General features: G+C 41.4%; 1 protein-coding gene and 1 long non-coding RNA gene across 2 annotated transcripts; both read left to right on the top strand.

Annotated features, from left to right (window-relative positions):
- Positions 1-340: 340 nt before the first annotated feature.
- LOC146702927 (C-reactive protein-like) lies at positions 341-3,774 on the top strand. Its single transcript, XM_085465993.1, has 3 exons — positions 341-523; positions 638-713; positions 2,369-3,774. The coding sequence occupies exons 1-3, from the start codon at positions 356-358 to the stop codon at positions 2,977-2,979; spliced, it is 855 nt and encodes a 284-aa protein (XP_085322119.1). The 5' UTR covers positions 341-355; the 3' UTR covers positions 2,980-3,774.
- Positions 3,775-8,774: 5,000 nt separating this feature from the next.
- LOC146702926 (uncharacterized) lies at positions 8,775-16,144 on the top strand. Its single transcript, XR_014921928.1, has 4 exons — positions 8,775-8,949; positions 11,519-11,551; positions 15,578-15,737; positions 15,957-16,144. It is a non-coding gene; the product is annotated as an uncharacterized LOC146702926 (long non-coding RNA).
- Positions 16,145-27,568: the final 11,424 nt, after the last annotated feature.

The following is a 27,568-nucleotide window of genomic DNA, read 5'->3' as shown; positions in this document are numbered from 1 at the left end:
TTCCAGCTGTCGTAAGAGGAGAGGTGGGGTGCATCCTGGAAGAAACTAAATTGCAGTGTTGCAACACACCGGCAACCTATCCAGGGGTGCCCAACTGCAACCCCGACCTGGTGAGGGAGGAAAGGAAGGAGTTACAAATTGTTATGAAAAATCAACAAATAACCAAGTATTTCACAGTCTAAAGCCCGTGTAACAACGAATGGACCACCAGCTGAAAACCTTTAAGGTTTGTCTGATGCAAGAGCTGCTGTAATTTTCATGCGTTCATGCTAGAGGCTCTGATGTAAACACTTCATGCTGGTTGATGGTGATGCAGACAGAAATAGATGAAACGATGTGAGCGTGGCTCAGTCACATGTACAGACGGTGTCACTCAGCCCTCACACACCAGGCCTATTGTCAGAGCATCGTTGAAAGAGCTGACGTCAGGGGCTGTGCAAGGAGGGAAGAGGACCAGGCACGGGTCACTGTTGAGTGGGAAAGAGTTGGCAGCAGAGAACATCAACAACACAACATTAAAATGGTAAGAAAATCAGTTTTTCTCGGTAATTTTGCACATACTTACATTTTTTTTAATATAGTTCAGTAATTGATATCAGTCCGGAGCTGCTGTCAGATGCTTGTTCGTGTGTTTCAGAGCGACAACGCTGTGAAGTTTGGTGAGGCTCTGCTGGGTGTTTTATTGCTTGTGACTTTCTCCTCATCCACACAAGGTATGGATTTAAAAACGACGTTTTATAGGCCAAAAAAAAAAGTCATTTTACCAAAGTTTGTGAACAAAACCCATCGCTAGAGATTGATCAAGCTATTTATTCCTTTTAATCATACCTAAATTTTCCATAAACAAAGTCAGTTTTGAATAAAATAAACAAAGGTTTTTGGTAGTTTCTCATAAGCTTCCAATATTCCCAGCTCGTTTCTTATACTTCAAACTGAAGGAATAAGAACAGGATTACTGATTTGCTGGAAAGCGTAGTGATGACCGAGCTTTGGTGTGCAGGCCTTAACATAAGAAATGCTGTGAGTCCAGACAGTCACAGACTGGTTTTGTCTTTCCATACAACTGATTGCCAGATGTCCACAGACATATCTCGTTTCACGTTGCATCTTTAAATTAATGTCTGTGCTCTAAAATTAAAGTGAGTTTTTTCTTCCTTCAAATCTCCAACAGTAGAACATTTTGTTTCAGTCGTTTTCAGCCTTTAATGATCAAATTTGTTTGAATCGGGTACACCTGCTATCTTTTAAAAACTATTGCTCATTTAGTCCAGGTTTACAAAAAAAAAGTTTTTTGATGAACTCACTTGCCACTTTATTAGGTACATCCTGTTAGTTCCAGGTCGGACTCACTTTCATCCTTACTGCCTTAAGCTGAAAACGTTTTGGTCCTTACAGACATGACAGCATCATGCTGCAGATCCATGATGCTAATCTTCAGTTCCACCACATCCCAAAGGCACAGTTTTGGACTGAGATCTGACTGTATTTAGTCAACTTGTGGTCATGTTCAAAAAACCAGTTGCAGATGATTTGTGCTTTGTGACATAGAGCGTATTCTTGCTGGAAGCAGCCATCAGAAGACGCGTACACTGTGGACATAAAGGGATGGATTTAGTCAGGAACAATACTTAGGTAGGCTGTGGTGTTTAAATGATGCTCAGTCAATACTAAGAGGCCCAAAATGTGCCAAGAAAATGCGCCCTCTGCTTTAAGATTCAACATGTTGGTCATTAAGATGCTCTTCTGCATACTTTAGTTATGACAAGTGGTTATTTGACTCTCTTCTTATCAGCTCTAAGCTGTTTGGACATTCTGATCTGATGCCTGACAACAACAAGGCATTGTCACCCAGAGAATCGCCGCTTGCTGCATATTCTCTCTCACTCTCGGGCATAAAATCAGACCACTCTCTATAAACCCTGGAGATGGTTTTGTGGGAAAATCCCAGCAGCTCAGCAGTTTGTATAAACACTTAGACCAACAAACACGTTCAAAGTCACCTTTCTTATCCTTTCCAATGCTCAGTTTGAAATTCACCATGACCATGTGCACATACCTAAATGAAATGAGTTGCAACTTTGTGGTTGGTTGATGTATTTGCATCAAGTAGCAGGTAACAGGTGAACCTAATGAAGTGGCCGATGAGTGTATATGTTGCATTTATTTGAACTAATTCGCGGTTGATTTAAAGCTTGAGAATCTGGTAGCCTTGTGTACTGATAGGCAATTTAAAAACAGCAATAGATTAAAAACAGCTTAAAAAATTACTTTTATTATCTCACCTTCATTGGAACAATTAGAAAAGCTTTGCATAATCGTACCTGTATGTCATAATAAACTCACAGATTTATCGTCTTGTTAACCGCAGTGGGTCTGAGCGACAAAGTCCTGGTCTTCCCCTATGAGACGGACTTCAGCTACGTGGCCTTGATCCCGCAGAAGGAGATGGGGCTGAAGGCCTTCACCCTCTGCATGCGTGTGGCCACCGAGCTGCCGGAGGAGCGCCAGATCATCCTGTTCGCCTACCGCACAGCCGACTACGATGAACTCAACGTGTGGCGCGAGAAGGACGGCCGCATCTCCTTTTACCTGAGCGGCGACGGCGTCTTCTTTCACCTGCCCCCACTCACCACCTTCCGCACCAGCCTCTGCCTCACCTGGGAGTCGCGCACCGGCCTCGCCGCCTTTTGGGTGGACGGGAAGCGTAGCACCTACCAGGTCTACAAACCCGGCCACACCATCCGTCCGAAGGGCACCGTCCTCCTGGGGCAAGATCCAGACAAACACCTGGGAGGCTTGGAGGCCACGCAGAGCTTTGTGGGGGAAATGACGGACCTGAATATGTGGGACTATGTGCTCTCCAGGAGCATGATCCAGGGCTGGCACTACGGACACAAAGTCCCCAAAGGGAATATCTTCGACTGGGCCACCATGGAGTACGAGGTGACCGGGAACGTGATGGTGGTGGATGATGACTGACTCAATTTGAAGTCCAGAGCAGAGACGGATGAGGCTTTGGAGGTCGGTGTGGGACTTGCGTGTCTTCTTTTCCTTCTTAGATTTAGTGTTTTATTTTGTGACCATTTAACTATTCTGACGTGAAGTTTTTCACATTAACATTACATTAAAAACAAGGTAAATCTCAAACTCAAGAGTTGATGTTGCCAGATATGTCCATAAGGGGGCACTCTATGCCAGTTCACACCATTACAGCAAGCTGTCTAAAATTAAGCATCAGCTATATATCATCATTTTTTTTAATTAATAAAATCCAGATTTATTTAAATGTGTCAATCTTAGTTTTGTTTGCATATTTCAAAGAGAAGTGCCAAATGACCAAGACAACGCCTTACACCATAATGCTTTCAGCAGCCGTTAATAATATAGAATTTAAACTCAAAGCTGCAATGCAACTTCAAGTTAAGACAATTATTTACAAATAAAGATATGTATCTGCAGAATTAAACACGCCGTAAGAAAAACACATTTGTCAGTCTGTAACGTTGAGGTTAAAACCGTGGAGGAGATACTGGAACAGCGAGCAGAGGCAGGTATTATTTCTGCAGGAGACCAAATGATTTAAAGCACACCGAGAGACAAACAGCAATCACTGTGTTTGAAATCCGTTACGTTGCCTTTGGTTAGCGCACTCACTCATGAATTTTCCATGTTTCAGCTGATGTAAGAGCGCTTTTGGGTCTGAAATAAAAGGCGTGCCGTGTGCATAACTAATAATGTTTGTTATTAAAGAGAGTGCTCCATCTTTGAACTCTGGCAGCTTCCTCTTCATAATCGTCTGCTTCTTTTTCCACACAAAGAGTTTTTGCTCAGCTCATATATGACGATATGGTTCAGCTCCTGATAGCAGGGCAAAAAGAATCACATTTTTATAGAAATGACATATGTGCCTCTCAAATCAGTGTGTTACCATTCTCCTGTACCCCAGGAGTAAAATCTCACTTTTAAGCTTAAGTGACAGCTTCTCACGTGGCGTTTAAAGTTGACATTTTTAACAATGGAAATTTACAGCACGGCGAACAAACCTAAGTGTTACTTGCAAAAATCGAGTCGTATGGAGTTGCTTCACTCACAAAGACGCCTCAGAATGAGCTCGGGGTCAGATCTCCTCCATCCAAGTGTAACACAGTAACCCTGAGTTCCAGCGCGTGCTGGCCCTGCCTGCCTACACCACCGCCCTGACCTCCTTGCAGAGACGGCGGAGAAGTTTCCAGCACTCAAGCCCATGCAGGCTTCCTTGAGGGTGGGAAAGTGCTGTGTGTGTGTGTGTGTGTGTGTGTGTTTATTTTGACCAAACCAGCCGTCGGCTCTCTCGCAGCAGCTAAATAAGGAGAAGGCAGGGCCAATGAGTTCTGACTGCGGGTCAGCAGCCAAATGTTCCACCTTCTTGGATGTTGCAATGCATCAATCGCAGTGCCCACTCACTGTGTGGTAACACCTTTGTAGACCATCTGCCCATGCCTGGCTTCTTAGCCCTCTGGTACGTGTACACACACACACACACACACACACACACACACACACACACACACACACACACACACACACACACACACACACACACATAAAAAGAGCCTGATTTTTCCTTCTTTTTGCATCTCTACCCAAGAGGGATACTTCTTCTTTTATAGATACTTATAAATTTCTACTAATATAGTTTATATTGATAGAAATTCCAGTTTCAAAACTTACAAGAGGTTACATAGTGGCAGTGATATGACCCCTAACAAAGACAGACAAACAGGTCTTCAGTTAGTAAGTGTTCATTTCTCCTAATTTATCTCCAATTCAGCACATTTCCCAGCCAACATGTATATATGGGCCCCACCTGGTTTTTGCTCGGGCTGGATGGGTACCATGTGGGCATGGGCTCAAACTGGGCTTTTTGTATGGGGCCTACTTGGGTTCTTCACATTAAACCCATATGGGCCATCCCAAGTGAGCACTTTTAGTAGGTCCTAGCTGGGTCAAACATGGGAAACACTTAACTTGGTCCAAAATGGGAAACACATGTAGGACCCACTTGGGTTTTCCACCTGGGATAGACATGGGCAAACACAGTCATTTAAGGATAGGCTGTTGTTGTGTGCCCCAGGTGGGGCAAAGTTAGGTAATCAGTATATGTTTTAGTATCGATGACACAGGTGGGCCCCACCTGGTCAAACTAAATGGGTCGCACATGGGCAAATGCAAGTCAGACCCTGAAAACATGTCTATGTGGGCCCCAGGTGGGGCAAAGTTAGGTAATCAATATATTTTTTTAGCACTGATGACATAGGTGGGGCCCACCTGGTCAAACTATATGGGTCGCACATGGGCAAATGCAAGTCAGACCCTGAAACATGTCTATGTGGGCCCCAGGTGGGGCAAAGTTAGGTAATCAATATATTTTTTTAGCACTGATGACATAGGTGGGGCCCACCTGGTCAAACTATATGGGTCACACATGGGCAAATGCAAGTTAGACCCTGAAAACATGTCTATGTAGGCCCCATATGGGTTATGTTAAGTTAATATGGGCATATATTTTATGTGGGCTCAAGATTGTTTAGTATATATGGGACCCACTTGGGTTTCTCACATGAAAGCCATATGGGCAAAACCAAGTGGGAACATATAGTAGGTCCTGGCTGGGTCAAACATGGGAAACACTTCACTTGTTTCAAAATGGGAAACACACGTAGGACCCACTTGGGTTTTTCACCTGGGTTAGACATGGGCAAACACAGTCATTTAAAGAAAAGCGTTTGCTGTGTGCCCCAGGTGGGGCAAAGTTAGGTAATCAGTATATATTTTTTAGTACTGATGACACAGGTGGGGCCTACCTGGCCAAACTATATGGGTCACACATGGGCAAATGCAAGTCAGACCCTGAAAACATGTCTATGTGGGCCCCATATGGGTTATGTTAAGTTAATATGGGCATATATTTTATGTGGGCTCAAGATTGTTTAGTATATATGGGACCCACTTAGGTTTCTCACATTAAAGCCATATGGGCAAAACTGAGTGGAAACATATAGTAGGTCCTGGCTGGGTCAAACATGGGAAACACTTCACTTGTTTCAAAATGGGAAACACACGTAGGACCCACTTGGGTTTTTCACCTGGGTTAGACATGGGCAAACACAGTCATTTAAAGAAAAGCATTTGCTGTGTGCCCCAGGTGGGGCAAAGTGAGGTAATCAGTATATATTTTTTAGTACTGATGACACAGGTGGGGCCTACCTGGCCAAACTATATGGGTCACACATGGGCAAATGCAAGTCAGACCCTGAAACATGTCTATGTGGGCCCCAGGTGGGGCAAAGTTAGGTAATCAATATATTTTTTTAGCACTGATGACATAGGTGGGGCCCACCTGGTCAAACTATATGGGTCACACATGGGCAAATGCAAGTTAGACCCTGAAAACATGTCTATGTAGGCCCCATATGGGTTATGTTAAGTTAATATGGGCATATATTTTATGTGGGCTCAAGATTGTTTAGTATATATGGGACCCACTTGGGTTTCTCACATGAAAGCCATATGGGCAAAACCAAGTGGGAACATATAGTAGGTCCTGGCTGGGTCAAACATGGGAAACACTTCACTTGTTTCAAAATGGGAAACACACGTAGGACCCACTTGGGTTTTTCACCTGGGTTAGACATGGGCAAACACAGTCATTTAAAGAAAAGCGTTTGCTGTGTGCCCCAGGTGGGGCAAAGTTAGGTAATCAGTATATATTTTTTAGTACTGATGACACAGGTGGGGCCTACCTGGCCAAACTATATGGGTCACACATGGGCAAATGCAAGTCAGACCCTGAAAACATGTCTATGTGGGCCCCATATGGGTTATGTTAAGTTAATATGGGCATATATTTTATGTGGGCTCAAGATTGTTTAGTATATATGGGACCCACTTAGGTTTCTCACATTAAAGCCATATGGGCAAAACCGAGTGGAAACATATAGTAGGTCCTGGCTGGGTCAAACATGGGAAACACTTCACTTGTTTCAAAATGGGAAACACACGTAGGACCCACTTGGGTTTTTCACCTGGGTTAGACATGGGCAAACACAGTCATTTAAAGAAAAGCATTTGCTGTGTGCCCCAGGTGGGGCAAAGTGAGGTAATCGGTATATATTTTTTGGTACTGATGACATAGGTGGGGCCCACCTGGTCAAACTATATGTGTCACACATGGGCAAATGCAAGTCAGACCCTGAAAACATGTCTATGTGGGCCCCAAATGGGTTGTGTTAAATTAATATGGGCATATATTTCACATGGGCTCAAGATTGTTTAGTATATATGGGACCCACTTGCGTTTCTAACATCAAATCCATATGGGTGGGCATCCAATGTAGGTCCTAGTTGGGTTAGTGATGGTAAATGTGTACATTGGTTCAAAATGGTAGCACATGCTTATGTGAGGATTCTTCTTCTGTGAAGAGCCTGAGAAAGTGTTATTTGAATAAAGGAGGATTTATTCCAAACAAGCCCATCACAGATTGCGCACAACCCAGGGAGTTCTGAAAGTCAAATTGTAAAAATAATCTCAAAAGAAAGTATGAACATAACTCTCTTTTATAACCTGCAGACGGCACCCATGTGGTACCATTCTCTAAGAAATCACCCTAACTTTAACATATTTGGCACAACCTCAGTCTATCACTTTTGCTACCCTTACGTACAGTCAGATGTTCTTGACCCTTCATTTTTGACCCTCTCAGTATTTAGCCTTGGCTAGCAAATGTACTCAAAGTCCACATTGAGACCTCACGATGTTATGTGTTATCAGACACTACAACCCAGCTGTCAAGTGAGACTATAGGAACTTTGGTGTTTTTGAACATTCAATGTTACTCAAAACACTCTGCACACTATTCCAAATAACTGGTTTGAAACTGGTTACTTTTTAATTTTAGATTTCATTTTATGTACTTAATGTGAACTCTGCATGGTAGGCTGCATGGTGAGGCTCAGATAAGATAAAATAAGGACTTCATGATTCTTCTTAGGTAAATTCACTTGTCACAGCAGCAATAATAAGTGATTAAAACGGACACAAGAGTAGAAAAAAAGAAAAGCAAAAAATACGAATAAAAAACCTAAGATAAAAGTGAATTACACAGACAAAATCCAGATTTGGCATTTGCAAATTAAGGATTACTGGTTGTTCAAACAATTAAGACTATTTACTTGAGCAAACATGCAGTTGAGGATTTTTAGTAGATCAGACACACTCTACTGTATTAGAGAAAAGACAGTTAGTTACATGGAAGATGGAAGTTTTGGTTAATCAGATCCAGTAAAGCTCCTGAAGTATATTACCGATCTGTTAAAATGTTACTCTTCAAACTTGTGCCCTCAAATTATATAACCAGAAATAATTTATATTTTCTTTGAACTAGTGGAAAGGAGAGGGAATGGGGTCTTTCAAGCAGTCACACTTCAACTGTGAAACTCCCTTGTCCTTATGGTGTATTGACACTATTGAAACTTTTCAAAACCAGTCTAATGTTAGAAGAGCTTTTAGGTAAACTGTTATTCTTCTTCTTATCATTATTATATTTTTATTAATTATATTTTTATTATGATGTTGATTTGGGTGACAATTTTTGATAAATATTATATATTACTTTTTAAAACATATTAACCATCCCTATGCTTAAAAAACTTTTAAAAATAAAATTGTTCTTTTAAACTTGTGCATTGTTTGACTTTTAAAATTTTTGTATCAGGTGTAAAACGACTTTTTAAATAAAGTTGTTTTTAATGTGAGCAGCTCCTATTGGCTCGTTTAAAAAGAGGGAGGAGCAGATTGCACCGCCTAGCGTCTAGTCTTCGCGGTCTTTCGTCTGTTGCGCCTTTTCTCTCCCTGGTGTTTAAGAACGTGGAGGACAAAAGGATACCAAAGAATCGAAAACTATGACAAAGGTAAATACTTAAAGTTTGATACGTTTTCATCAATGGTTATTTTAGTAACTTTCTATAGTCGTCCTAAACGGTATAAGGGGGAGAAGCATAACATCTTTAGCTAGCAGGTAGAACTGGGTTAATTTGCTGCATTGTCTTTGGCAAACATAATTTAAAGTTAATTAAAAAACTCTTACTGCCTATATTCTACTCAATAAAGTTCATCTTATCTTATTCTGTTTTCATTGCACCATTCTCTCTATACAGTTTTTGAATTTACGGTTGTTCAGTGATGACGCGACGGATCCTACTTCCGGGTCTAAAGTAGTCTGCGTTTAATATGGCTTTTGTGTTGTTAACATGTTTAATGTTATGTATTTTCTTCTATTTGATCTCAAAAAGCTCCTAAAACAGTCAGTGATCACTGTTGACCTCCCTCGGCTTTTATTACCGCTAATCATTTATTTAAGCTCAGTTTTTAAAACCTTAGGATGTAACTACAGCCCAGCCCATGCAGCAGTATATGAATGACTAACCTCGTATTGTGGATGGATTATCTCAGTTGTTCTCCTGGCTGAAGTTTGGTCCTTTTACAGCATCCTGCCATGCGATTACATTTGTTCCTGACCACCGAGAACACTCACGGTAACTTTTATCGAGTGGAAAAAAAGTTAGCTTGTTTATATTATGCTAACGTAGCTGTGTCGCTAGCGGTCACGCAGCACATCATTATATACCAGCTAGCCCAACTTCAGTAACCCTACAAACGTCACTGCTGTTTAGTTTTCTGTCTTCATTTATGCTGGAAGTGATAACAGAGCTGTACGTTTTAATTTGTTTCCAAAACCCCGCAGTCAGGACATGCTATATTGTATTTAGATAGAAGCTAGCGAGCTAACTCCCTGCTAACTTCTAACTCCTTTAAATGTCATAAATTCCGTTTTCATGGATGCCTGGATGTTAAACTCAATTGTTACACCTGGTAGAGCAGAACGCTGATCATTTTATTAAAGATGAAAGACTTTAGACAGTTTTTCAACTCTCAGTAATGCCATATGATCGTTTGATATATGGACCTGCAGCAGAGTTTAGACCCAGACACGGCTAGTGACGTCAGACTGAACAACCGGATAACGTACACGGCAGTTTTTTTCTGTGCTTCTGCAACTGTTTCTTGGGTTTTCCTATAAGGTTTTTGTAATTAATTTAAAAAATTTATATTATTTTTTTGGCTTTAGTGGATTCCTGCTCAGCTAACTCGGCCATTATGCACTACCCAGTAAACAAAATGGCTGAACAGTATTTTAAATGTCTGAACATGAGCTAGTCATACCATGTTACGTAATATTCATGTGCAGTGTAGCAAGGTGATTGTTTAAATTACAGGAGTAGATGCCTGCAGCTGAAACGGTTTTCTGATCTGAATACGGTAATGTTACCAGATATGCATTGTACTATGGGAAAACGGTGGTGGATCAGTGTGTAAAAAGCCCCCAAAAGAAACACACAGCGTCTTTAGCTCAAACACTGTCTGATCACTCTTTTAGATACTGTGCTGTTCCATCTAGTTATTGGTTACTGAGAAATGTTAGGTCATTAATTAATTAAGAGAGTGCAGCTGTTCAGATCAGATGGTGAAGTAGGAAAATGCAGAACATGTTATTATAGCTGAATGCTGTGTAAAATACTAGTATTAAATCTAACTCCCATTTATGGCTTTTACTACTGTGGGGCTAAATAAAAAATTACAGACATAATGAAATCTGCTACAATTACAAAGCTTAAGTTTAAAACAATTATTATATATTAAGCATTTTTTTGCTCTTTTTTTTTTTAAATTCTTTTTGCTAATAATGGACTCAATTTTATTATCAACTTCAAAGACCTATTAAACTTTTAAACCATTAAATCCAGGAAATTAGATGCCCGTAAATGTACGAGACCCTCTTTATGTCTAGTATCCCCAAATATTTAATAATCCTTTCTAAAAGTACACAAATTTTGTTCTTTTCAATTAAATATTGCATGTTCAATGTATTCTTGAGCAGGTAAAAATTCCACTAAATTAGTTTTTGCATATTTTTAAGTATAATCAAATTTTTATAGTTTGCGAGTACTTTTAATTTGGAGATTTTGCCACTTGATTTGAAGTTTGGATAGTGCTTTATAGTCATTTGTAAATGTTTTGAACTCATCTGGCTTCTTAATAATTTAATAAAAAATTAACAAGCCATGTAATAATTTGAAAACCACTAGGGACCACTTATAAAAAAGTAATTCCTTTTTTACTTAAAGGAATTTAGGATTTATGTCTGTCAAGTCATTTGTTCTGGCATAAATCACCATTTTGATATATCTTCCTGTGACTTTAAAGTCTGTCAGCTAGTTAGATACATTTTTGCACTGCTAGTGTTTGCTGCTTGAATTAGTCAGTTTATCATATAAACACATGCAGTGCCTTTCAAACTTTTAATTACACTGTTCATTTTGTGCATTAGTAAGAGAATCTTTTATATTGAATTATCCTGGGAAAAAACAAAAATGTTTGTATTTTCTCATGCACTTTCTTTCATTTCCTTATCACGTTTAGATTCTTCAAGATCACAAGCACCATCTTTGACATGTAAGTAACTTTCATATTATTTGTATTACTTATTATTATTATTATTATTTTTGAAAAGTGATGGTCTTTGGGGCATCCTTTTTTTTTTTATTGGTATTAAGTATATATATTTATTTAGGCACAGGAGGCAATGATCTATTTTAAAATTTAACATTTATTTAATTTTCATCTTTTATGCTAACAATAATGCCAACAGTGTTCTCTTCACTTGACCCACAACTCTGACAGTTTTGGTCCTCTGCTCTCCTCACAATTGGCTGATTTCCATCTGAGCTGCTACTGTCAACTGCATTAAACTGATTTTACATTGCCTTGTTATTCTAATCTTTATCTGCGTTTTGGACTCCAAACATTCACACCTGCTGTTAGTAACCAGAGCTCACAAGAGTGTAAGGCGTGTAGTTCAATAAAGTGATCGATGTGTTCACTAGCTGATTTCAATAAACCGGTAACTTATCAAATCCATATTTTATAGGAAGTACATTACTGATAAAAGTGGTAATAAACACGGTAACCAATAAAAATTTAAATTTCCAGTTATAAAAAAAAATACTGCAGTGAGCTCGGTTTTCTAACACCAGGTGTGAACATCTACAGTCTTTAAGCGCTGGTAAAGATTTAAAAATAAAAGCATTCAATAACATAACATTAAACAGTAAATTAGTTTGATGGTGTTGACTGCAGCAGCTCAATGTTAATCAGCTGATGGTGATGGAAGCAGATGAGCGTTTTTCATCATGGTTGTTAGTGATGTGTTGGTCAAAACGAAACGGCTCTTTGAAGTGAACGACACAAGCGTGTTTTTTCTCTCTCTCTCGCACTTTTTTTCCGCTTCACTCTGCACGCGAGCCTTGTGCTTTGCGCTGGGAAGAGGGGGGAGGGGCGGTTGTTACACACGCAGTAGCACAGTAACAGAGCAGGAGGGAGAGAGAAAGAGCCAGGGACAACAACGTCACATTAGAAAGGTATAGTAATCATCCACAACTATTTTCAATTGCGGATGATAAAGGATTCAGAAAGTTTATTCATGCAGGCCCATATGACAGAGAATGTGCATCTTCTGTTTGTTTTCATATTATAATTTATATTTAATTGTGTTGTGGTTTGCAGTGTTTTGTGTTGTTTCACTTTAAATTTGTTTAAAAGGAAAAAGCTGAAAATTTAAATAGTTAAAAGTTGAAATGTAAATAGTTGTTTTTTTTGTATTATATGATTTATTTATTACATTTTATGTGGAGAGAATAAATAAAAGTATATTTACGGTGGCTGCTAGAGACAAAGCACGTACAAACCCCAAAACACGTAAAAACTCCATAGCACGTACAAACTCCAAAGCACGTACAAAACACAACAGAAGTGCTCCAGGATGCTAGGCACAGTGTTGAGATTTTGTTACCTAGTGGCTACACAAGCCAGGAAGTACCAACGACCGGATTTGGTGTGTGGTAGTAACAGGTAAATGAACAGCTTTTGGAATTTTTTATGAATATATATGAGTGCTTGTGTATAAATACACAAAAAATACACATATGATTTCAATTGTGTAAATTAAGTGATCTAGATAGCTCTGTTTTGGAAGTTCAGTTGACGCTAGAAATGGGTTTTGGAGTTTGTACATGCTTTGTCTCTAGGGGCCACCATATATATTTATATATAAACATATATAAATAAAACCACGTTTCTTTTTTTACATTAGTAATTCCTTTGGTTCATAATTTTATATTGTTGTTAATAATAAATTAATTAAAGCAACAAAACAACCTGAAGAGCCGGTTGGGAGCCGAAAGAGCCGGCTTTCTAAAAGAGACGAAAATCCCATCACTAGTTGTGTAATATGCTGGTATTGATATGATCAAAAATGAACTGAGTTGTTTCGTATTCTATAGAAATTGTACATCTAATTAATAACAAGGCTTTCTGCTGATGTTATTAATTAAAAATTTATTGTTTTATTTTTAAGCAACAACTTTTTAGCATGCAATCAGTCCATGCTGTACAGGACAGATTTGTAAACTGTGCATACAAAAATAGACTATTTTACAAAATTGCTCTTTCAACAAATGTAAATCACAGCAGATTTTTTTTGTTGTAGGTGCACTGTCACAACTAGAAATGTGGGGGGAAGTCCTCAAAGTTGAAGGCAGAACAGGAAAATACATGGAAATAACAATTTTCCTTTAAATGGTAAATGGCCTGCATTTTTATAGCGCTTTTCTAGTCCCTAAGGACCCCAAAGCGCTTCACACTACATTCAGTCATTCACCCATTCACACACACAATCACACACTGGCGATGGCAACCTACATTGTAGCCACAGCTGCCCTGGGGCGCACTGACAGAGCACATCAGTAAAGGTCGATCTGGATACTTGATAACTGTTGGTATAGGTATGACATGAATTTGAATCTCCATTATCACAGGTTTTAATTGGGAGGGAACATGCAGATATACAGGAGGACTATAAACAGCAATTCCTATTGCATACAACTGTTTTAGAAAATACCAACAACACTGTTAATTTATCACTTGCTGGTCTATAGACTTTACAGTGTGGATGGATGGAAAATCCATCTGGCTCCACTCTGGCTGAATTGGTGCTACAAACAACTCTGCGCTCGGCTTTCCTGGCTGTGTGTGGATTTAAACTTACACATCCAAATTTTGACCCTATTTTTCTTCCTTTCAGCTGATTGGTCAATTTCATGTCAATCACCAATTAAACAATCCAATCAGAGAACATCTCCAGAAGTTGATTCTGTTCATCTGGACGTAGCATTTTCAGTGGGAGAAAATGCTGCAAGCGCTACGTCCAGATGAACAGAATCAACTTTTGGAGATTTACTTACCTGGATGATTGAGCATGCATCAAGACAATCAGAGAACAGATAGGTTTGGCTGTTGGAGGGCTGCATTACGGAGCTTCAGGTCCTGGAAGAATAAATTCCCTTTTACATACCAGACCAGCATTTTTCTTCATTAGCACGAAGGAAAACAGTCTGTGCGTGTCAGAGTTCTGTGGTTTTTGTGTCACAGGGCTTATAATATGTGTAAAAATCTGGCCAGGGACCATCACATCACACTGCTATCATATTTTTCTGTTGCTATCATGTTTCTTTTCTGAGATGTTGTTACTTTTATGACAGATGTAACGAGAAATCTTCCAGAAAGTTAAATTTTTTATTCTAATCAAATATTTGATTCTGATAACAGATAAAGATTTTTTTTTTTACTTTTGTTCTGCTATTTCATAGTTTATACAAATTTTGGCCAATTCCTATTTATTTTAACCCTTTAGCCCCCAAAAAGTCGCCAGCGACAGGTTTTTCCAAACCTGTCTCGTCAAACCTGAGCTCTGCCAGGGGCCCAACACGCCTGGACTTTTAGAAGAAAAGAGATGTCCGAAAATAAACCACAGGGTCAAATACTTAATTTTGTTCAGTGTTTTAGAGTTATTAATTTGAATTGACTAATTTAAATATTTTATTCATGTACATTTTGATTGCCTTTAGTAAAAATGGCAAAATTTCAATTTCTTTTTTCTTTCTGTTATTAATCCTTGATTACATTCATATAGTATACAGTAGAGGAAAAAACCTACCAGACCTACCAGTTATCCTGCGTAACATTATTGGGGATAAAGGGTTAAGGAAGCGCAATTAATTTTTTTAGTTTAGCTTGTGTTTACTACCATTTTTTTTTTTATCACCACACAGTAAACATTAAGTAATATGTAAAGTGTCCATTTATCCTCCATTCCGGTCCATTATCTTAAGCTTAGGCTGCTGCCCCTCGACCCAATCCGGTACTAAGTAGAGAGGCCCAGACTTCGCTCTCTCCAGGCACTTGGCCCAGCTCTTCCGGGGGAATCCCAAGGCATTCCCAGGCCAGCCGAAAAACATAGTCCCTCCAGCATGTCCTGGGTGTTCTGGGTCTCTTCCTGGTGGGACGTGCCCAAAACACCTCACCAGGGAGGCATCCTAACCAGATGCCAGTATCTAATCTGTCCTTTTTGTATGTTCCCCTCAGGTTGCCATGGTAGCAGATACAGGGGAAACAAGTGTAGACGATGCCACAAGAAGGATGATGAAATTCCTCATATCACCTGAGCTGGCTGTGGAGTACAACATGCTTGGCCGACATGGGGAAAAAAAGTTCAGAGATTTGCGTCTTTTTAATGTTGTGTATGGTAAGTTAGTTTCACTTGAGACATTTGAACTTTAGAAAACTAAACTTTTTTAATAAAGTGTTTGAAAGTGTAACTGAGATTGGTTATCATGCAATTTGTATATATTTTTTGAGGCAATAAAGTGAAATAAACATTGTTCTTTGAAAATCATCACCAAATGAAGTAAGCTAAGATTAACTTTACTTTGGCTTGCCCGTTTTTCTTCTTCTTCATTTGCAGAGGCACTGAAGAATTATTTAACATCAAAAGTCAACTTGCAAGAAGCAGAGAAGGCTCTGTCCAAGTGGTTCAGTGGAGCTAAAGACAGAGGAGGACCGAGGGCTGCAAGGGTACAAAATAGACTTACGGCTCTGTAAAAAAACAAACCCTGCTGATTCAAGATAAGCTTTTGAGTTTTCATCTGACTTTTTCCCATGTTGCTACAGTTCCAAATATCTAAGGAATTTTGCTGTAGTTTGACATTTCTAGTTTTTAAACGTTTACGCACTTTGGAATACAGTTACGTAAAATCACAGTTGTTGGACAAAATAAATGTGAAAAATGTTGTTTTGTGTACCCTCGTGATTTTTGAAATGGTTTTATTTACAAACTAGATTTTGTTTGCGGTCAGCTTTAATATATTTGGTGTCTTTGTGTCACAGAACCCGTATTAGCCGTCTGAAAAATTGATTTTGTGACTGTTTTACTACATGGGGCCCACTCAGTGCCAGAACTTAGTCAATTCAAACTAGAAATAAGATGCAAATACAGAACCCACTGCTAATGCCATTCCAACTTTTTAGCTCATGTTTTCCTCATGTTGTACCCACTAAGAACTTGAAAAATGGGGCCTAGGTGGGTTTCAGTGTACTTTGCCCAGTTGGGGTCCATTTAGTTCCCAGATTTTACCTATATAACACCGAGATGGGCTTATAAAATGGGGCCATTATGGAACCCGCGGACAATCCCACTTAAAACCCACTTTTTAGCCTATGTGGTACTCACATGGTACCCACAAAACAACTTGAAAGGTGGGGCCCGGGTGGGTTTCTGTGTACTTTGCCTAGTTGGGGCCCATTTAGTTCCCAGATTTTACCAATATAACACCGAGATGGGCTTATAAAATGGGGCCATTACGGAACCCGCGGACAATCCCACTTAAAACCCACTTTTTAGCCTATGTGGTGCCCACATGGTACCCACAGAAACTTGAAAGATGGGGCCTAGGTGGGTTTCTGTGTACTTTGCCCAGTTGGGGCACATTTAGTTCCCAGATTTTACCAATATAACACCGAGATGGGCTTATTAAATGGGGCCATTATGGAACCCGCGGACAATCCCACTTAAAACCCACTTTTTAGCCTATGTGGTGCCCACATGGTACCCACAAAAAACTTGAAAGATGGGGCCCAGGTGGGTTTCTGTGTACTTTGCCCAGTTGGGGCACATTTAGTTCCCAGATTTTACCAATATAACACCGAGATGGGCTTATAAAATGGGGCCATTATGGAACCCGCGGACAATCCCACTTAAAACCCACTTTTTAGCCTATGTGGTGCCCACATGGTACCCACAAAAACTTGAAAGATGGGGCCCAGGTGGGTTTCTGTGTACTTTTCCCAGTTGGGGCCCATTTAGTTCCCAGATTTTACCAATATAACACCGAGATGGGCTTATAAAATGGGGCCATTACGGAACCCGCGGACAATCCCACTTAAAACCCACTTTTTAGCCTATGTGGTGCCCACATGGTACCCACAGAAACTTGAAAGATGGGGCCTAGGTGGGTTTCTGTGTACTTTGCCCAGTTGGGGCACATTTAGTTCCCAGATTTTACCAATATAACACCGAGATGGGCTTATTAAATGGGGCCATTATGGAACCCGCGGACAATCCCACTTAAAACCCACTTTTTAGCCTATGTGGTGCCCACATGGTACCCACAAAAAACTTGAAAGATGGGGCCCAGGTGGGTTTCTGTGTACTTTGCCCAGTTGGGGCACATTTAGTTCCCAGATTTTACCAATATAACACCGAGATGGGCTTATAAAATGGGGCCATTATGGAACCCGCGGACAATCCCACTTAAAACCCACTTTTTAGCCTATGTGGTGCCCACATGGTACCCACAAAAACTTGAAAGATGGGGCCCAGGTGGGTTTCTGTGTACTTTTCCCAGTTGGGGCCCATTTAGTTCCCAGATTTTCCTAACATAACACCTATATGGGCATTTAATATGGGGCCATTACGGAACCCGCGGACAATCCTATATGGGGCCCATTTTTCAGCCCATTTCCAAACCATATGGGCCCCACATATAAATGTTGGCTGGGTTGTTTGCTTTGCAGATGAGATGACACGTAGGGACCGCACCCTCGCATTTCTGCAGCAAAGGAGGACTTGACATGAGGACAAAATCAGTGGCCTCCCCACAGAGAGGATAATTATTCCCTGTGTCCCCGTGCGTTGCATGTATAATCCAACTGTACAAACAGTTGAGGGGCCCCTCGTCCCGCTTGCGGACAGCGCTGCCAGCTCGGGCCCACGAGATCTGCATATTGGCCCACGGTGCTGGGGAAGCTGTCGGAGGCGAGGCGATGCCACTGAGCGCATGTTTGTGTGCACGGAGCTGGTGAAGATGTTTTCCACGCGAGAGGAGATAGACGGCAAGAGGGAGCCCCGTGCGAGCCGGCGAGGGGGAGACAGAAGGAGGGCCGTTCTGGCTTCCTTCAAGCAACTCCAAATAGATTTCCAGGCAAAACATATCTGCACACGCAAGACAGTGCTACGAGCTATCCGAGTGAGCTGTGGCATGTGTGCACTGAACAGATGGGTAATTTTTTTAGAGCTTTCTTGCAGAAATTTCAGCCCATTAAATTGAGGATCTTGGGCATTATTCAGCCTGCTTTTTTTTCTCTTCCTTTTCATAAGGCGCAGAAAGAATTATCCCGCTTTGTTTGACAGATTTAGTGCATGACGTATGAATCAAAAATATGACATGAAATCTACAGATTCTCAACATAAGCTTGGGAATTCATTCACTGACAAAAGCATATGACATATATGAAAGTCTAGCAGAGGGCGGAGAAAACTGTCACTTCTGCAAAGACGTCTGTCACTACAAACTTTACAAAACTGAAAAAAAAGCTTGGGGGAAAAAAGTGCACTTGGCCACAATAAACCAAATAAGCATGTGCACAACCGGGTTTTTATACAATCGTATGATTTTCAAATCTATGACCAAAATCCTGATGTGGGGGCTGAAGATGTGACCTGATTGTCAGGTCGCTCTTTCTTTCTCTCTTCCTCTCTCTCTTAGAGGTTGTGATCTGCCAGAATGGGCGTTAAGTCCTCACCCTCTGGGCTGTATGAAAAATTCACCAGGCCTTCCCATTAGAGTCAGTCTGAATCAGGGAGCAGGCGTTACAGCGGCCACTCGCATGACACTTTTATCACTCGGCATTTAGCGACGCAGATGTTACGTTTATAAAAACACAAAACCACAGCAGAGGTCGTTTCTTCAGTTGAGCCGAGCGTCTTCTGTGTGATCAGCGGTGGAGTGATGCGTTAGAGTCCCGGTGCAGGATTTTCACACTGATGGTGCAAGACCTGACCTTTTCCAGGAGTGAGTGTGTGAGAGCAGTTGTGATACCCCCAGGCGGGACACCTAACACCGTACCGTCTACCTCTGAGTGCAGCTCGTGTCCTATGTCGCTGTGTTTAAGGTGGAGGTGGGGGTGAATAGGGGTGGGGGCGTACCTGACAATAGCCCTTTAATATATATAATATATAATATGTTCCGACACTGTTTCAGAGGGGTCGGTCCCCTGCAAAGGCCATAAGTATCAGTGTCACTGTGTTACATTTAGGGGTAAACCTTTTAGAATTAAAGGGAAATTGCACTAAATTTAAATGTAAAGTCTGTTTTACACACTAATGGGGACTAGAGTATGTGATATATTCTGGAGGGGTTTTTTAAGTCTTTCTTCTATAAACAAAAATTAACTGTCAAATGCAGAAAAAGACGAACATTCATGCTCATTATAGTTTCAATAAATACACAGTTTTGATCTGAAAGAGGCTCAGATCAGCTGCTCCTCTGGGCTCAGCTTACCTTTGTGTTATCTGTATTATGTGACGCATTTGGGAATCTTTGGAGGGTCACTCATAGCCACAGCTTATGTATTTGAACATAAGCCGGTTGTTAAATATGCTTTTATTAGAAGCCAATTCAGTGAAGTCCCCCTTAAATTTTGTCCTTTTAAAAAAAAAAAAAAAAAAAAAACAACCCTTAAACTATTTATTGGATTTATTGCAAAAATAGCCAAATATTCACTGATTTCAGTTTCTGAAATGTGAGAATTTGTCTACCTGTGTTAAATTCATAAGAGAGCAGCACAGTTATCAGTCATATGACAGGGATGTTACTGTTCTCAATGCCACTAAATAGCCCACTTTATCAATATATTTAACAAAACAAGCAATATTCGGCCAGACATTTAAAGCATTCCTCTGAATCCGTCCACCACAACATATTTAACTGTTCCTGTCTGCTCCACCCCAAAGGAAAGCAGCATCAGAGGAGGAGAGGAGGTCGAGAGGAGCGCGAGAGGCTCTGCGGTTGAATGCGTTGCGGCTTTTAGCTGTGAATTCCCCTCCGTCGCCTCTGGGCTGGCCTCTGCTGTGAACATATGAGCCATGCCACAGCGTGTGGTGCTGGGAGATGGTCCAGAGCCTCCTGATTAAATATTACAGCCGTCTAAATGGATGGAGATTAGCCTCTGTGGGAATGTTAGGGCTTAATTTACCCCCGGGCCAGTTGTGTGTGTGTGCCTTTGTAGATGTAAAAGGCAGAGAGGATACGGGCTGTTGTTCGTGTGCCCCAGTGTAACGTGTCGGTAGGTCACTGGAGGATGTTCTGTGGTTTCACAGTGAGCAGCTTAACAGGATAAACAAGTTTAATCAACTTTAAGGTTTTATGTAATTTGCAGTTCTGCTTTTTAAGCTATGAAAATATATATTTTTTCCTCCCTTCTAGTCATGAGAGAAGCGTACCACCACACAGGATCTGGTTAAATGGGACAGTTCTCATATAGTGTTATACTCATCCACTTAAAGTGCCACATACAGCACGTCTCATTCACACAAGCACTTTTTTCTACAGCCAAGCCCTTGAAGAAATTTGGGGTTCAGTATCTTCCCTGAGACTTGAGCAGCCAGGGACCAAACCACCAAACTATTAGTAGACAACGTGCTCGACAACTTCCTGAGCCACAACCACACATCCGCCAAAGGCAGAAATTATTGGGGTTTTTTTTTTAATTAATTAAAAAATAAATAGATAAATTTTGTCTCATGAGGCTGAGGCTGCACAACTATAAAACAAGATAATAAACCTGGGCAAAAAACATACATTAAGAAAAATATTATGTTTGTTACTCTAATTTGTTTAGCTGATGTAATTTGAATAAGATTCCAATAGCTTTATGTCCGAAATGTATGAAACTTGGTGAGAAACGCACATAGATGAAAGAAAGAAAAAAACCATCATATGTTTGTCTGATTCTTTCTGGTTTTCACAACAAATGCAGCCGATACTAAAGATATGACACCCCTAATCTGGCCTTAGAGGGCCTTTTATGACGAGTCTTCTACCCTGCATGTTTTTACTTATTTATTCCATGTACTGACGCATTTTGCAGCCTGGCTTCACATTAGGACATGTAGTGTAAAAAACACGCTTTCAGTTATACCATAGTCCATTTCTAACAGAATAGCCAACACGGGCTCAGGGTTTTGGCAGTCGTGTCCTCCCTCCACAAAAGAGTTCACACCCCGGCATCCACAGTCACTCTGTTTGAGTGCAGATATCAGTCAGAGCAATTTATTCACACGTATGGAATAAATTACTGTCATCTTAATTGCGGTCTGTTCTCTGTGATCTGTTATGCCATCTCAACATTCGCTGTGAATTATTGATCACTTGGTTTTGTAGTTCACCGTGTTCAAAGTGCTTTTAAGGATGTGAGTACATGTTTTGAGGTCTTTGCATGTAAACCCGGAATTGTATTATTTATAAACGCGCATGTATGCTTTATGGAAAAAGCCGTCAGCCCGGTCTTGTCGCCTTTATTGTGCGTGCTCTCACAAACACTGTCAGATAAACATATGTTCTTCCCAGTTTTCTTCTGCAGAAGTGTGCATCAGATGTATCACTCCAAGGCCTTAATTCTCTCTTAATTTTCCTCTCGTATTGGGCAAACACATTCATCAGACTCCACATATGTGTACAGCATCCACAGACAATGACTGTTGGATGTAAACACTCCACATGTGCACACGCACACAGAAACACCATGTCACACGCGCACAAACCCACACACACATGCGCGAGCACCCTGCGCCACTGGGCAGGGACTAGCCTGAAAGATTGAAAGCAATTAAAACTATCATCTGCAGTGGCTCTGGGCAGGCCTGTGGCTGCGAGGGGGGAGCTGCCACTGTGCATCAGCCTCTCAGTCTCAGCAACGCACAGCGACATGAGAGGAAGAGTCGCAGCCCTCTTCCAAACACACTGCCACAGCTCCTCTGGTAACATACGTGCATGCATGCTCACACGGGGCTTTGTCAAACTGCCACAAAGACCTGATCGAGCTGCTGATCTTCCGCCTGCTCCCTACTCTTGCTGTCCTCTTCTGAAGCCATCCTATATAACACAGTCAAGTTGGATATCCGAGAGGGATACCTCCACGTTTAGTGGCTGGACCGAGTTGTTTTGTAACACTCTGACATTTTGAGGATTTAGTGCAGGTACACTGTAATGGCCTGGCCTGAAGCAGGAGGAATCGACGTGTCTCTAGAGGTGAAGTCACACACAGTGGAGAGACGAAAAAGTTTAAGCGATATGAAACGATGGTGCAACGTGCCTTTGGTACCCAGATAAATGCTTGGGTTTTTTTTTTTCATGTGCATACCAGCAGGAAAAGTCAGCAGAGCCTTGGGTACACGAGTTAGAAAACAGAGGAAATATCTATTGTTGCAGTAAGTACTCTTGTGCTTTGGGATTGTTGCATACAGGCGCGCACACACCTGCGCACACCTGAACACGGGGCTCATCAGTCTGATCTCATTAAGTGGGAGTACTGTAACTCCCAGCTGTTTAGGTCAAACTTGGTGCGGTTTACCTGCGTTCACACAGGAGCGGTGGCTGTCTGGTTCAGTCTGGACTGACCCTTAACAAGTCTCCTCAGGACAACCAAACCGCCATTATCAACTACCGCTACTGCTTCTCTCCCTCTTCTTCTCTCTCTCCATCCTTTCCCTCCGATCGGCTCGCAACCTGTCACTCTCACTTAGCGTCGACATTAGCACCGGTGCTTTCCTCATCCTTCACCCCTCCCTGCCACCATCTCCCCTTGGTGCGTTTGAATACATATCTCCGATACTCAGCCCCTACTTAATTTGACAGGCCCCTGTTTTGTCAGTCTGACAGGCCCATAGCAAGACACTAATAGGCCACAGAGACCACCAGCAAAGGCACCAGCCAGGGCGGCCCCTGCGGTGCCAGTCCCCATCACCCTCTATGTCTCTCGGGGCGATCCAGGCAGGAGGGAGGAAGGGGACGAGGGGGTCATGGCTGGGATGGTCAAGCAGCGGTGCTGTCACACAAGTCCACAGCAGACTGGTCTAGGCACGAGTACTGACACCCATCACTGCTCCTCTGTAGCCCCCACCACCGTGCACACACATAAGAGGGTAAAAAGAGCAGCCAATGGGGGTATCCAGGGATCTAATGATTGCACCTGCCACTCACAGCCATGGCTGCAGTCGTCACAGAGATGGTTGCTCTGCTTGTTTTAGTGATGGACCCACTGAGGAACAGCTGCGACAGAGATGTTTGTGTGTGTTTCCCTTTAGGCCACCTGTCTGACTGATTGTAACCCGCTGAACTCTGATCACAGTTAATTGGTGGCCAGTAGTGCTGAGAGGTAGTACCCTAAATTTGAGACCGTGGCTATTGTTTGTCTTTTGTTCTCTTCCCATACAGGTGCCACTGAAGGTATGACTTGATACTGACCTAATTCTCTTTAGTCGTCAGATATGCACGAGGCTTTCTGCTCCCATTAGGCTCAAAATGGATTTTTTTTTAGCCAAACTAATCTCGAAGAGGAATTATGAGAATTCCACAGAGATTTTTGGCCTGTTTTTGTATCAGTCTGCTCTGTTTATGTAACAGCTACGTATACAGCCATACGTTTGTATACAGCAGATATGTTTCCACAAAAAAGAGGAAGAATTTCTTGATGATACTATCACTTGGTAATTCCCTGACTTTTCTCCAGTGAAAATTTTAGATGAACTCAATAATTAATGCCTTTTGGTTTGATAGTGACAGCTTCAAATGTTCACACCTAGTTTTATGGCTCAGTACTTGTTTTGTCCATAGACCGTATACAAAAGATGGACATGTTACCCACAATGCCCTCCGCGACATTGTTTTGTTAAGTCCCATTTTGCCGTCTCAGATTCTTAAAGCCAGAAATGATATGGACGAGAAGGTTGAGCGCTAAGTAATCAGCTAATTATCACCTCGATTGTTAAAGTGGAAACATGAACACGAATAGAAACTTTTTGACAGTCTATCAGTTCAGCCAACCAGCCGAGCATATTAATTACCAAGTAATATCAACAGAGAAATCCAGTTCTGTGAGCCTACGATTCAAACTGACCATGCCAATTTTAAACTCTTTTGGAGCCAGTGGCATTCAACATTAAAATAACTGCAGTGTTTTGCTTTTCCATGTTGGCTTCATATTTCATCCCTGAAGCTGATGCTTTGTTTAGCCCTCATTAGTAAATATCTCCATGCTAACTCTAAGACATGGATCATTTTCATCGTTGTGCTCGTTTAACATTAGTATGTGAGTGTTGTTATAGTAAATGTGACATCTAAGCACCTACAATTATAGTAAAAAAGAAGTTACAGTGGCTTACCAGGACATAATCAAAATAATTTAGTTCTTAGTAGGTCTCAAAATGAGGTAAGTACAAATACCTCAATCAAATCAACAACAACGTATGACATATCACAGCATGTCACTATTTATCTAACCAAAATTAAGCCAAAATGCAGAAGCAGTGTGTGAAAAAACTAAGTACATCCTTACTGCTTTCATAGGAATTAAAAGAGGAAGTATTAAGAAGGTGTGAGCATCTCTATAAAGGCAGAAGGTTTAGCAGTTTGCAGGTCTGGAGCATTCAGGCGAGGAGGTAAGACATCAGTAATGATCTTACAGAAGTAATCGCTACTGCTCATCAATCTGGGAAGAGTTATTTCACATTTACGCGTTCAAGACAGTTGCCAGTCTTACCAAGAGTGGACATCCCAGCAAATTCTCCCCAAGGTCAGACCTTGCAACGCTCAGATAAACTGCAAAAAAACCCAAAAAACAAAAAACAAAACAAGAGCTACAGGCCTCAGTTAGCAGTGTGGCTCATTTGGAACGAATGCCAGGAAACCATTACAACACAGAAAGGGTGTAGCGTCTATTTCGCACATCTGTATGGACCTCTGTATTCATCTACTTATGAGCGAATGAATTCTTGTAGTATGGCATGTTGATAATATAATCTTTACATATATAACAGAATGATATGGTTGATCATGTGATTTCAGAATCACTTGTGTAGTGTTTAATATTTTAAAGGTTTGTCATTGGTGTCAACATTTTTAAAAAATAAATAAAATGATTTCTTCAGTCACTTCAGTCAGATCTCTTTGAATTCTCCTTGTCCTTGATTTTATCTGGTAACATCCTGTGATAGAGAGAGATCCAGAGGATGTCATGGCTGGGATGAGAGCCAGAGTCATGGGGTCGGTTGGGGGGGGACTCCTGGGGTCTTTCGTTTAGTGAATTATTAAGGTTTACTAATACTTCATAAATCCCCTCTTTGTCCTGTCCATTACCGGCCTGTCACATCCTCTCGCCGCTGCTAGACTGACTCACTTGCTTCATCTAAATGACAGAAGTTAAACTGTGTTCCAGAGGAGATGGGGGTGAGGGTGGTGATTGGGGGGGCGGGGGTTGGAGCTGGGGAAGCAAGGAGGGGGCAACAGCACTCTGCAAGGAAGCCCCAGGGCTGGATGGCTTGGTGAGGGTGCGCGTGGGCTCGGATTGTGTGCTTGTGTGTGCTGCTGCTTGTATATTTGGTGTTGCTTTGTGCGTCTCTCCTCTTAAAATATGGGTAAATGTGTGAAAGTGGACCTAAGGACAGCCGAGCGACTGGGTGGATCAATAGAACGAGTCGGTGTGTATCACTTCACAGGACCACGCATCCTCATTAACTCTCCACGCATCTACACCACCAGTTCATTCCCTCCCCTCCTCCATCTCTTCCTCCTCCTCCTCCTCCTCCCAAAACAGCAAACCTTGCCTCAGTGCGTGCCTGGCGGACTCTCTCCGCAGTCTCGACAGCCGAGCTGGTCGTTGCCCCGAGCACTGAGGAGCTGTCGCCTCTCGTTAGTGTCGCTGTGCCGACCCAGAGTCCTGCCTGCCTGCTCCTTGATTAGAGAGTGAGGTGGATGGAGTGAGTTTGTGTGTGTGTGTGTGTGTATTCAGTGCTACTCGACCCCCTCCTTCCTACCCACAGAGCTGCTTTTAAAGATCAGTGATTTTGGTCAATTGGCCTGGCAACTCCAATCCCACGTAAGGTCAGTGATGACTCAATGGACCAGTCAGTGAAGCAGGCTGTCATGTCACTAACAGTGTATCCATATTTGTGTGTGTGTGTGTGTGTGTGTGTGTGTGTGTGTGTGTGTGTGTGTGTGTGCGTATACACATGTGTATTTGTGTGTTTACAAGGGTTGTCAAGGCCCTCGACAAAATCAATGGCCAAAAAGAAAAATGGAAATCTATAACGCCGTGATCACAGTGCTGAAAATCCCTCAGGGTTCTTCTAACACAAAATCACACACTTGAAATCCTGCATTAGATCAGGTGGGATCAGAGATTATGTGTAACTTCACATAGAAAGATCACAGCGCTGTGACCAACATTAAACTGTACTCATTTTTTGCTGCTTTTATTTCTGGTCACTTTTTTCTCCCATCTGTCATCTTTCCCACTCCTGTACACTCGTCTGTTTGAATGTTTTATGACCCTGTAAAGCACTCTGAGCTACATTTGAATGAAATTTTGCTATACGTATATCTCAATAGACATGTTGACCCGAGAGCCTCAAATCTCTTTTTAAAGCAAACTCTCCAAAAATAAAAATAAATAATGAACCTCAACTATTACAGGTATCAACATGAATCAATAGAAAATGAGGAAAGAGAAGTAAAGTTCGGACAAACTCATCCTTTAACCTCACTGAACTAACTGTGATGGATGGTGGCTGACCTTGTGAAAAACTTTGGACTGCCAACTGTCTGCCTGTCTGCTGCTGGATACCCAGGTCAGTGAGTCCCCAGACCCTGAGGGGGCCATAAATACTGTGTGTGATTTCACTTCCTGTATGCCCTGCCCTGGGCACAGCTGTCCATCTCTGGACAATTTCTCTGCCCAAAGGGGCAGCCGACTGGCTCAGTGGACCTTGTATACACATGCTGCCCGTCTGTTTGGGGCTTTCAGAGTCAGACAACTTTGGTTGATTTTGAATTATACATGCTGATTTAGCCTGTGAAGATTTATTGAATGGAGAGAGTAATGATACACTTCTTAAATCAGCAGATTTTTTTTAACTGGAAGTTTAAAAAAGGGGTAATGTAGTATAGCGTCACATGTACAGAGGTTACATTACATTACATTGGTTATATTTATTTGTACATATATTCCAGTGCAGAGAGGATA

The sequence above is a fragment of the Copadichromis virginalis genome, linkage group LG8, assembly GCF_057382275.1.
Source record: "Copadichromis virginalis isolate Kocher_CV1m ecotype Utaka linkage group LG8, C_Virginalis_male_GT1.1, whole genome shotgun sequence".
Taxonomy (NCBI): domain Eukaryota; kingdom Metazoa; phylum Chordata; class Actinopteri; order Cichliformes; family Cichlidae; genus Copadichromis; species Copadichromis virginalis.
This window is presented reverse-complemented; position numbering and strand designations above follow the sequence as displayed.

Coding starts and splice junctions, on each gene's coding strand:
- LOC146702927 (XM_085465993.1), top strand. CDS start 356: ATGTACAGACGGTGTCACTCAGCCCTCACACACCAGGCCTATTGTCAG. Junction 524..637: donor AACAACACAACATTAAAATG/GTAAGAAAATCA, acceptor CGTGTGTTTCAG/AGCGACAACGCTGTGAAGTT. Junction 714..2,368: donor TTTCTCCTCATCCACACAAG/GTATGGATTTAA, acceptor TGTTAACCGCAG/TGGGTCTGAGCGACAAAGTC.